Source organism: Arachis hypogaea, chromosome 20, assembly GCF_003086295.3.
Source record: "Arachis hypogaea cultivar Tifrunner chromosome 20, arahy.Tifrunner.gnm2.J5K5, whole genome shotgun sequence".
In the NCBI taxonomy this organism is placed as follows: domain Eukaryota; kingdom Viridiplantae; phylum Streptophyta; class Magnoliopsida; order Fabales; family Fabaceae; genus Arachis; species Arachis hypogaea.
In genome coordinates, this window is record NC_092055.1 from 21,004,696 (window position 1) to 21,017,122 (window position 12,427).

At 45.7% G+C, this 12,427-nt stretch overlaps 2 protein-coding genes across 2 annotated transcripts; both read right to left on the reverse strand.

Moving 5' to 3' along the window:
• Positions 1 to 6,860: 6,860 nt before the first annotated feature.
• On the reverse strand, positions 6,861 to 7,355 carry LOC112785573 (uncharacterized). The gene has a single exon (XM_025829033.1). The coding sequence runs from the start codon at positions 7,353 to 7,355 to the stop codon at positions 6,861 to 6,863; it is 495 nt and encodes a 164-aa protein (XP_025684818.1).
• A 1,851-nt stretch (positions 7,356 to 9,206) lies between these two features.
• Positions 9,207 to 10,925, reverse strand: LOC112784693 (ethylene-responsive transcription factor ERF060-like). Its single transcript, XM_025827989.3, has one exon. It carries the CDS (start codon positions 10,699 to 10,701, stop codon positions 9,688 to 9,690), a length of 1,014 nt encoding a protein of 337 aa, XP_025683774.1. The 5' UTR covers positions 10,702 to 10,925; the 3' UTR covers positions 9,207 to 9,687.
• Positions 10,926 to 12,427: the final 1,502 nt, after the last annotated feature.

The following is a 12,427-nucleotide window of genomic DNA, read 5'->3' on the forward strand; positions in this document are numbered from 1 at the left end:
CCCGATCTTCCGGATCTGGTGCGGCTTACGACCCGTATGCTTGGGTGACCGACGATATAAGGAGCTCACCCAACCAGATGGGCTTGGAGGAGTTGACTGAGTTCCGGCAAGCCGGATACTTGTGTGGGGGGACTGACGAAGAGGCCAACTACGAGGTCATTGTCCCTGCTCCCCATGAGCGTATTTATGAGCTCAATTTTCACTCCCCTCGTGTCCCCGATTGGATCTGGTTTTATAAGTCCATGTTCACGCAAGTTGGCGTTCGGATACCGTTCTCCGAGTTTCAAATGGCGCTGCTGAACCGGATATCCGTCGCCCCGTCTCAGCTTCATCCGAACAGCTGGGCTTCGATCCGCTGCTTCGAAATGGTCTGCGATTACTTGGAGCTGCCGGCGTCGGTGGACGTTTTTCTCTTTTATTTCAACCTTACCAACCCCTCCAAACAGGGGAAGGCGAGAAAAGGGTTTCTTTCTTTCCGTTCTGCCCGGGGTAGGAAGATTTTTGGCCTTTTTGAGGACTCCTACCACGGTTTTAAAGATAAGTACTTCAAGGTTCGTCCCGTCAAGGGTCGTCATCCCTTCTGGTTGTCGTTAGAGGGGCAGCGCCTTATCCAGACTTACTGGAGTTTTGGCGCGGGGTCGAATCCTTTCATCAAAGTGACGTACAAAAGGTTGTCGGCTGTAGATAAGCAGATAGCCGACGTCCTTTTTGCTATCTTTGAAAAGAACCCCGTGAACCCACATCTTCTTATGGGTGAACGGGAGGCCGCCAGGAGCTATATTCGTGAGTTGTCTTCTTTGTTTGCCTATGTTTCTTTGTCGTTGTTTTTCTCTTTCCGATTTAACGACTAACGTGCCTCTTGTTTGTTGCAGTGGAAATGTCTGCCACCGTGACCGGTCTTGAGAATCTGATGAAGACCTTTTTTGAGGCAAGTGATGACAAAAATGCCGAAGAGAAGGACGTCGGTAAGTCGGAGGGTCCTTCAAGGGAGAAGGAGAATCAGGCTGCGCCTTCTTCCCGGGATACCAAAACGTCGGGAAAACAGGCCGTAGGGGGTCAGGTTTCCCCTACCCGCGAGGAAGGGTCCGCTGATGGGCACGTGACTCTCACCCCTCATCCGGATAGTGACGTGGAGCTTATCCATACTCCCAAGAAGCGAAAGATGTCTTCCAGCCCGGAAGGGGCCCTTACCATAATGGAGAGGAACTTTGATGCTACCAAATTCATTGACTCCCAACTGATACCCGGGACAGAAGAGCATTTTCACGAGACCGAACTGTCCGGGCAGGCGAGGTGGATGTATCGCACCTTGCTTCGTGGGGCCGTGATAGCTCGGAAGGCCGAATTCGAGTTATCCGGTATGGAGGCGTTTCGGAGGAAGCTTGAGTCCTCTGTTAAGGCGAACAATGACTTTAAGGCTCAAGTTGAACTCCTCCAGGGTCAGCTGTCCGAGATGGGGGGAAAGCTTAGCGCTGCTGAGGAGAAGTCGTCGTTTGTTGCGGAGAGGTTGAAGGCGTCCGATGAGACCGTGGCCCGGCTTCTTGAGCGCGAGATGACATTGGAGGGTCAACTGAACGCCGCTCAGGGTCGGGTTGTCGCCTTGGAAAAAGAGCGGGAGCAGGCCGTCTCGGAGGCGAAGGCCGCTAAAGCAGAGGCCGCTGAGCTTAAGAAGAAGCTTAAGGTGACCAAGGAGCAAGGGAAGAATGCTATCTTGATGACCAAAGATGCCCTGAAGGCTCAGCTGAGGATCGCAGCTCCTGATTTCGACACGTCGTCAATTGGCGTTTTCAAGACTATCCAGGACGGAAAGATTGTTGACATGCCGAGGAAGTGAAGTCTTGTAACTTAGGATATTTTGTAATGCATTTGCTGAACAACCTGTTGTTCGTTCTTTGTTTTGACTCTTTATAAGTTATACTTATTTGGTCGTTTGGCCGGGTTGTCGTTTATTGTATTTGTTGTTATTTCTCTTGGGGGGCTCGCGCCCGTTTTCCCGTTTTGTGATAGTTATGGCTTGGATTGCCGTGGTCGTGTTGTCGTCGCAGTTTGCTTTGGCCGTAACTAAGATGGCCCCCGGGGTGATCAGTCCCGGTCTGCCGTTTTAAGACGCGCTCGTGTGCGTCGCACGTAGGGAAGAAGTAAAAGAAGTAGACAAGTAGACAAGCATGAGTAAAAAGCAAATTAACCAAGTATGAGTTAATCGTTAGCCAAGCAATTTAACCAATATGGTGAATATTTGACAAGATAAAAAGGTAGATTGTCATCTGGACAAAGCGGGTATTTACCTATTTCTTTAAGTTCTCAGTTCGGCGAATCGTCTGGTCATGGGTAGAACCTTCTTAGGCTACCCGCATTCCATGTTCTGGGTACTTCCTTGCCGTCGAGTCTTTCGAGCTTGTAAGCACCTTTGCCGAGTACCTCCCTTACCCTGTAGGGTCCTTCCCAGTTTACCGCCAGCTTGCCTTCCCCTGGGGTCGGGACGCCGATGTCGTTGCGTCGCAGGACGAGGTCCCTTTCCTCGAAATCTCGTTTGAGGACTTTTGCGTTGTAACGCAGGGCTATTCTTTGTTTCAGCGCCGTTTCTGTTAGGTGAGCTATCTCCCTTGTTTCCTCAATCAGGTCTTTCTCGACCGCTTCGCTCATGCCCACGAGCAGTAGTCGGGGGCTCGGTTCGCCGATTTCGACTGGTATCACCGCATCGACCCCGTATATTAGGCGAAAGGGAGTTTTCCCCGTAGCGCTTTGCTCGGTTGTCCGGTAAGACCATAAGACGGAGGAGAGTTCGTCAGCCCAGCTTCCTTTCTTATTGTCTAGGCGCTTCTTTAGACCAAGGAGGACGACTTTGTTTGCGGCCTCTACCTGCCCGTTTGTTTGGGGGTGTTCTATTGAGGAGAATTTTTGCTTTATCCCCAGGCCAGAAAGGAATTCCATGAACTTCTTGTCGGTGAACTGGGTCCCGTTGTCCGAGATAACGACCTCCGGGATACCGAAACGGGTTATCACTTGCCTCCACATGAACTTCCGGCAGTTGGAGGACGATATCGTGGCTAGTGGTTCAGCCTCCACCCATTTGGTATAGTAGTCAATGGCGACAATGAGGTATTTGACTTGTCCTGGGCCGACCGGGAAAGGTCCCAGGAGGTCGACTCCCCATTGTGCAAAAGGTCGTGTAGTCGTTAGCGAGCTTAGCTCGGAGGCCGGTGCCTTGTGGAAGTTGGCGTTTTGTTGACACTTCGTGCATTTTCTGACGAATTCCTTTGAGTCCTTCATCATTGTCGGCCAGTAGTATCCTGCTCGGATGAGCTTCCTTGCTAGGGCTTTGCCCCCGATGTGGTGTCCGCAACACCCCTCATGGACTTCTCTAAGCACGTAGTCCGTTTGGTCGGGGTGCAAACACTTCAATAGGGGCTGGCTAAGTCCCTTTTTGAATAGTTGTCTCTGTAGGATTGCATATCTGGCCGCCTCCCTTCTTAAAGCTTTGGCTGCTTTCTCATCTTCGGGCAACTTGCCGAGTTCCAGGAAGTTGGTGATGGGGTCCAGCCATGAGGGGCTCGACTCCGTCAAGTGGAGGGCGACCGTTGGTTCCTTCACCATGCCTTGGATGAGCGACCGGTTACCCGATCCTGGCTTTGTGCTCGCCAGCTTCGACAGGAGGTCTGCCCGCGTGTTCCTTTCTCTTGGAACGTGCTGGACGATGACCTCCTGGAACTGGCTTGTCATTTCCTTAACCTTTTCCAAGTATTTTTGGAGGAGGGGGTCCCGGGCTTGGTAGCTTCCGTTTACCTGTGAGGTGACGACTTGGGAGTCGCTGCATACTTCGACCCTAGTCGCCCCGACTTCCCGAGCCAGCATTAGTCCGCCTAGGAGAGCCTCATATTCTGCTTGGTTGTTCGACACTGGGAACTCGAACTTGGTCGATTGCTCATAGATGACCCCTGCTGGGCTTTCCAAGATGACCCCTGCTCCTCCGGACGTTTGGTTGGAGGCTCCGTCCACATGAAGCCTCCACCGTGTGCCCGTTTCCTCGGGAGGGTCCCCCGTTACCTCCACCAAGAAGTCTGCCATTGCCTGGGCCTTGATTGCATGTCGGGGCTCATACTGTAGGTCATATTGTGAGAGCTCGATGGCCCAGGTCATCATCCTACCAGCCAAATCAGGTTTTTGCAGTATTTGTCGAATCGCCTGATCTGTCCTCACGACTATACGGTGACTCTGGAAGTATTGTCTTAACCTTCGGGAGGACACTAGGAGCGCCAGCGCCAGTCTTTCCAGTTTGCTGTACCTCAGCTCTGGTCCCTGGAGTGCCCTGCTCACGAAGTAAACGGGCTGTTGTGTCTTTGTTTCTTCTGTAACGAGGACCGCGGCAAGCGCTTCCTCGGTTACTGACAGGTAGAGGTAGAGCGGTTCTCCGGCTCTGGGTTTCCCGAGAACTGGTGGTGCCGCCAAGATTTCCTTGAAGTGGTTGAATGCCTCTTCGCACGCTGGGGTCCATTCGAACGTCATTCCCTTTCTCATTAAATTGAAGAAGGGTAGGGCTCTTGCTGCCGATGCGCCGAGAAAACGTGATAAAGCTGTCAATCTTCCGGTAAGTCTCTGGACGTCTTTGATACAACCTGGACTCTTCATTTGAAGGACCGCTTGGCACTTTTCGGGATTGGCTTCCACTCCTCTTTGAGTGATCATGAGCCCAGGAACTTTCCGGCCTCCATGGCGAACGCGCATTTGAGCGGTCCATTCGAACGTCATTCCCTTTCTCATTAAATTGAAGAAGGGTAGGGCTCTTGCTGTCGATGCGCCGAGAAAACGTGATAAAGCTGTCAATCTTCCGGCAAGTCTCTGGACGTCTTTGATACAACCCGGACTCTTCATTTGAAGGACCGCTTGGCACTTTTCGGGATTGGCTTCCACTCCTCTTTGAGTGATCATGAGCCCAGGAACTTTCCGGCCTCCATGGCGAACGCGCATTTGAGCGGATTAAGCCTCATGCCGTGTTGCCGTAGGGACGAGAAAACGCCGTTAAGGTCGCTCAGGAGATCGTCGGGTCGTGCGGTCTTTGCGAGTATGTCATCCACATAGACTTCTACTGTTTTGCCCATGAGTTCGCTGAATATCTTGTTCATCAACCTTTGGTACGTGGCCCCAGCATTTTTTAGACCAAACGGCATTACCTTGTAACAATAGATGCCCCCTGGCGTTATGAACGCCATTTTTTCCTCGTCGGGTCGGTGCATCGGTATCTGATTGTACCCTGAGTAGGCATCCATGAAGCTTAGATACCTGAACCCTGCCGCTGCGTCGACAAATGCATCAATATTAGGCAGGGGGTAGCAGTCCTTGGGACAGGCCTTGTTGAGGTCAAAGTAGTCCACACACATTCTCCACCTCCCATTGTGTTTTTTAACCAGAACTACATTCGACAACCAAGTTGAGTAGTCCAGTTCCCGGATGAATCCCGCTTCTAGGAGGCTGGCCGTTTGCTTGGCCACCTATTCCGCCCTTTCTTGCGACATTTTTCTCCTTCTCTGGGCCACTGGTTTGGCTCCTGCCTTTACGGCCAGGTGATGCGACATGAGATGGGGATCTATCCCGGGCATGTCGGCAGGTGTCCAGGCAAAGAGGTCGGCATTGACCCTGATCATTTCCATCAAAGGCTCCTTTATCTCGTGGGGGAGGTTTCTGTTTATGAATGTGAATTTATCGTCCTCCTCGCCGACTCTGAACTTTTCCAAGTCTCCTTCTGGCTCTGGTCTGGGTTTGTCGTCTACCCTGGCATCCAGGTCGGCCAGGAAGACCCCTGACGCTTCTTTGGATTTTTTCCTGAGAGAAAGGTTGGCGTGGTCGCAAGCGACCGCCGTTTCCAAGTCGCCCCTGAGGGATCCCACGGATCCGTCATCGGTGATGAACTTCATCACCAGTAGTTTCGTACTGATAGCTGCCCCCAGGTCGTTAATGGTCTTTCTCCCCAGGATGATGTTATAAGCCGTCGAATCTCGTAATATCACAAAGTCTGCCATGACTGTTCTCCGTCTTTGCCCTTGTCCCACAGAGGTCGGGAGTGTGATGATTCCGTCCGGCTTGATGAAGTGGTCGCCTAACCCTACCACACCGTGCTGGTGGGTCGTCAGGTCGGAATCTCTCAATCCCAAGGCATCGAAAACGTTTCGGAACATGATATTTGAGTCTGCCCCCGTGTCTACCAGGATTCGTTTGACGAGGCCAGTTCCGACCCTAGCCGTGATGACCATGGGCGGACTTTTCGGCACCTCGTCGAACCATTGGTCCTCCGGGCCGAAAGAGATAGGTGGGAGACCCTTAAGACTTCTAACGGGTGAGGTGGAGACCGCTAGGACCTTGGCATCTTTCTTCTGTGCCGATTTTGACTTCGGGGCGGTATTCCTGGCCGTCACCACGTTTACCACCGTGAGACCGTGGTCGTCACCCTCTGGTTCTTGTCGTCGCCTCGTTGGTCGGGATCTATCTTCGCTGTCGTGGTCCCGGTTGCGTCTCCTTGGTTCCCTTATAAGGTGGGAGAAGTCGGCGAGTTTGCCGTCCCTGATGGCTTGCTCGAGGGCGTCCTTTAGGTCAAAGCAGTCTTGGGTCTTGTGCCCGTAACCCTTGTGATACTCGCAGTAGAGGTTCTTGTTTCCTCCCGTCCTGTCTTTCAGTGGTCGGGGCTTCGACAGTATCCCTTTTTCTGCTATCTGTTGGTAAACTTCAGTGATCGATGCCGTGAGGGGGGTGTAGTTGGTGAACTTCCCAACTCGGGGGAACGGTTTGGGTGGTTTACTCGGACCGCCGTCCCTGGCGTGTTCCTTTGGTCTTTCTCTGGCTTCAAAGTGCCGGGCTTGGTTGTAGGCGGGCTACCGTTTATTGGCAGCCACAATCCGGCTGACTTCCTCGTCATTGATGTATTCTTTGGCCACGCACTGGATCTTTTGCATTGTCCAGACAGGCTTTGTGGTGAGGTGTTTCCTGAAGTCCTCATTCGAGAGCCCGTTCGTTAAGCACAAACTTGCCACCGAGTCCGTCAGACCGTCAATTTCCAAGCACTTGTCATTAAAACGGTCCAGGTACTTCCTGGTCGGCTCTCCGGGTCTCTGTGTCACCCCTAGCAAATTTATTGGGTGTTTGGCTTTGACAATCCTAGTCGTGAACTGAGCCAAGAAGGCGTGGCTGATGTCGGAGAATTGGGTCACCGAGCCTTGCGGGAGGTTGTTGAACCACCGTATTGCCGGGCCCGCTAAGGTGACTGGGAAAGCGCGACATCTGACCTCGTCACCCACTCCTTCTAGGTTCATCCTGGCCTCAAAGGCCGTCAAGTGTTCCAGGGGGTCTTGCGTTCCGTCATACTTCATGTCTGTCGGCTTGTCGAAGTGTTTCGGTAGTCGGACCTCGAGTACGGAACGGTGGAAAGGAGTCGCTCCTATTATGACGGGTCCTCAGGCAGTTCTTCTCGACTCGTCATTCTCACGGCGCGCCTCCTCGTCGCCCCTGTTTGACGCACGCCGCCTTTCGTGTCGGGCGTAGATGATGGGGTCCCGACTCCTTCTTCTGGGGCGTGCCCGCCCCCCAGTGCTCTCCGACTCGTATTCGGGGCTGGGCGTGTGCCTCGGGCGGCTCCTTGAACGGGAACGGGTAGGGCTCCGCTCTGGGGAGCGTTGGTCGCGCTCTCTTTCTGCTAGCCTGCGCTCTAAGTCCTGCATTCTGTGGCGTAGTTCTTGCATTATTCTGGCGTGGTTGTCGCCAGTCCCCCCGAAGGGGCGTCTCTCGTGCGCCTGGGTTGCGTCCCTCGGGGGATCTCGGATGTTGTCGGTTTCCCGTCCCGGCGGCATCGCCTCCGGGTACGGCCTCGCGACTTGCCTCCGTTTCGACTAGCACGAAGTCCATGGACGAGTCCCCACAGACGGCGCCAATGTTCGGTAAGTCGGTTGATGAACGATTTGGGTTGTGATCCGGGATGATGGTAGGGGCTCGTCAAGTCGTGGACTGCCGGTCAGCGGTGCGCGAGGTCCCGAGCACTTCGCGTGAGAGGGGGGTGCCACCTGCAAAGACACTCCGACGCTCTTGTCAGTAAGGTGTGCAGGTGAAAAGGGTGATAAAGTATGTGACGTACCTCGGGGGGAGAGCCAGTCTCCCCCTTATATACATGTCAGTAGTGGGCCCCTCAAGTGGACAGGCCCATACCCTCAAGGACGCTGTCCCACAGCTGTGTGCAAGCCGTACGGGACGCGTGTCCGAGTCGGGTGGAGGACGTGTTGCTGGGCCGGAGGGAACTCGGGTCGGGTTGACCCGCGTGAATTTGGGCCAGGCCGTAACAAAAATATAATGGATACGGTCATGCGGTGTACTAGATTCAAATAGAATTTATATGTATAAGATTAAATAAAATTGTGGTAATTACATAAAGTTGTCACATTGGTAAATTTATCCCATTTCATCATACACTAGAAACTAACCATTAAATATAATAAGAAAGTAAAAATACAAAAACCATTACTAAAATAAAGTACTTAACTAGATCTGATATCATGTTGATCTAATAAAGTCTTGAAATGTGGGTAAAAGAATACTTAACTAGATCTGATATAATGTTCATCTCTTATATTAAATGATATTTAATTTTAAAAAATTATTTTTGGATACATATTAACTAAAAACCGATACTAACATACTTTTAGTTTATAATTATAACCATTATTTTAGTATTTTAAATAAGAATAATATTACATATTCAAATTTTTTTATGAATGAAGTCCAATCAAATTAAATAAGATTTAAAATAATATTAATTATAACTGATTTTTGTTATATTAAATCAATTTAATTAGATTTAATTAACAAAAAAATTTAAAGGTAATCTCTATTCATTTAAACTACTTTATTATTATTAACCAGGAGAGTGGTTGACTAAAAAGAATTCATTGTCTCTTCATTAAATGTCAAGAATTTGAACTTCACCTTAATTGACCGAGGATATCTATCTGAATTGGGAAAAATAAATATTATTATTATATTATTAGAGATAGAAAAAATATAAAAAATTATTTTTTAGTTAGTTAACATTAACTAATTTTAGAGTTTAGCTTTATAATTTAGGATTTAAAATTATAAATTTATAATTTAAGATTTAAAATTTAAAATAAATAAAATAATTTTTAAAAAATTAGATAACATTGACAAAAACAAAATTAATTACGTAGCATTACTTTTAGTGATAATTTCCGAAACTTGTATTTATTTAGAGGCACTTTAATCTACATATGGACTACAGAAAGTAGCCAAGACACAAGTTGAAGTTCCAATGGCCATGCAGATAACAAAAAAGAAAACAGCAGACCAAGACACTAAAATTTGGCAAAATTACTGCAATGGTATAAAAAAGTCTCATTGCAGCCTCTGCCACAAGACACTGAAAAAAAAATCTAAATTACAACGTAGCATATGCATGCAAATGACACAACCTAACCAACCTAAGTAAAATTAATCCACTTAACCATAAATATTTGCATGTTCTTTGAGCAAGTTTAATATATCTTTCAAAAATAATTACAATAACTCACTCATATAATCTCTTTATATAATTATTAATAGTTATGAGTGGTTTGTAAATATTTTTGTGACACAAATTAAATATGCTCTAAAAATATACAAATATTTTAGAATAAATTAAAATTGTGTATTCAAGACTCATATAGACGCCCAATCAATCTCCACTGAAGGATACTTCTTCAAATCCAACCCAAGGTTATCAATTTCATCTGGATCCGAGAAATCCAAGAAAGTGATATCGGATTCTGGCGAAGACACACCGCCCGCGGCGGACGATTCATCAGACAGCAAAGGTGAAGACAACTTTGGCTTCTTCTCCAACTTATAATCCTCAAACTCAGCACAACCAAATCCAACGTTGGATTCAGTTGCATTTTCCTCTATCTTAGGCTTTGTATCCACTACAACCTTCTCTGTTTTCTCCAAGCCTTCACAAATGGCTTGGAGTTTCGCGTCCACCGAAGAGGGTAACGGCTTGATTTCCCCGAATTCACCATACACGTGTGCCCCGCGATGGCGAAGGTGAGGGAAATTAAGCCGTGCAAGTTCTCCTCTTAGCTTAAAAGCAGCGTTGTCATAAGCCAACGCTGCTTCTTCAGCCGTTTCGAATGTTCCAAGCCAAAGACGGGTTCGGTTCTTTGGTAGCCTTATCTCTGCTACCCATTTTCCCCAATGCCTTTGCCTCACCCCTCGGTAGAGCTTTGTAGGCTTCGCGGCCGCAGAGGAATTCGTCACGCCGGCATGCTTCATGGGGACAGGCTTTGGCCCTAGGGACAAAGCATGTTGATTCTTTTCTTGTTGTTGTGCAACATGGATTTGTGATTGGATTTGGAGAATTTGAGATGGCGTGAGTTGGTTGAGTCTTATGGAACTTTGGGTGGTAGAATTTAACGGTGAAGGGTTGTAATTGGAAGTGAAGGAATTGTAATAAGAAGGGTATAGTGATGATGATGAAGCAGGGGAAGAAGGTGAGAGAGAAAAAGAGGGTAAATAATTATTATAGTTACTGTTGCTATTATTAGAGTTAGATGAAAAATAATCACTTGTCATAATAAAAGGCTCAAGTGCTTTCATCAACTCTTCATCACTACAAGAGTATGATAAGTAATCTTGTGTCATCATGCTATTGTATATATCTATAGCTGCTGCCATAAGATTCTAATAATACACAAGAAAAATTAAAAGAACTATAGGTATTTCAAAATAGTGAAGACGAACCTGTCTCAATTCCAAAACCAGAGAACAAGAGGTTCTTTAAAGAAGCTATGATGAATGATGAAGATTGGACAAAAGGGAAGCAAATAGAGAAAATATTTGTGATCTAACTTAGTTTTATTTGTGGGGGTGGTGACCTCTAATTCAACTCTTGAATTTTAATTGGGGGAACCCTTTTTCATGGGGTTTATATATATACACTCATGTAGTGGTGATGGTCCCCACCGGTATGAAGAATGATATTTGTGGTATTAAGTTGATGCCTAATTTTTCCACTAACAATTGGTTTATACACTTTTACTTGTTTTGTAGTATTTATGTTTTAAATTTGAATTAATGTTTCAACTAAACCGTTGGATTCTTTTCTGTGAAAAAATAATGTGTCAAATAAAATAAAATATAAAACAAAATTTAATTTTAATAATCTTATATATGCAATTAATTACGTAACGTTAAGTCAGAAAAAATAATTATATTTTATATTGATCGCATGAATAATAATCTAAAAAAAATATAATTGAACGAATATACAAAATATTTTATATTATCAGTACATTTAAATTTAACTCTTAAAACAATACTTATCTTTAGATTAATAATCTTTGTCTTGAGGAAGTGGTATCAATTGAATCAAAGAATAATTATTCACTCATTTTGTCACTTTACACGTTTACTTATTTTGGAAATCTAGACTCTCACTTTAGATACAGAAATAATTTATAAAAATATTAATGCATTAACTTAATAAGAAATTTTAAATAATTTCTAAATGTATAACTTTATTAAAATTATATTGAAAAGAATCATATCCATCTTAAGCAAGTTTATATCAGATTATACATAAATTTGGTTTTGATAAAACGAAAAAAATTAAACAATAGAGAATAAATTATTATTTTTATTATAAAAAGATTTAAATACGAACAATTCTAAACATAAAATAAATAAATTAACTCTATCTATAAAAAGCTAAATTATTAGTTTGACAAAATTACCACTAAATAAAATTATTCAACAAATTATTAATTTTTGAATAATTTTATCGAATTAATCTGATATTTGATGAATGTATCAAATTAATTTAGAAATGATCATTTATAAAATATTCAGAAAATAAAATTGCACACGGGTTTAGGTGTGCAAATGCGCTCTCCAAAATGTTCCTTTGGTTCTTTGCTTGCTCAAATCACGTTCTTTCTTGCTTTGGCTTTTGCCTCGTCAACTTCATTCAATGGGGGGAGCTTTATTCGATGAGGGCTGGCCTATGAAGGAATGACACGTATACTATGACCCTCACATGGAGACTAGCACATGTAACCTCCACCTGATAGCTTTGTCCCACACGTGTCGTTAGTTCATTGGGTTAGGCATAGCTGAAGAAACGAATGGTTCTGTGTTGTGTTGCCCTCGAAATGTCAACTTTTGGTATTTAATGCCTTTACTTGTTTTCTTTTCTCATATCCCATGAATGGATCCATACTCGCATCTGAATTGTTAAATGTTAAAAATTTAAAAATCATCGTTCCACATCAACCTTTTGTTTTGTTTTGTCAGTGTTTGTATGCATCTAAATGCTTATTAAGTTATTATATAGCTTCTTATTAGAAAAAGAGATAAATAAGTCATTAATTTTTTTATTTGTGATATTTAAATTTTTAAAAAT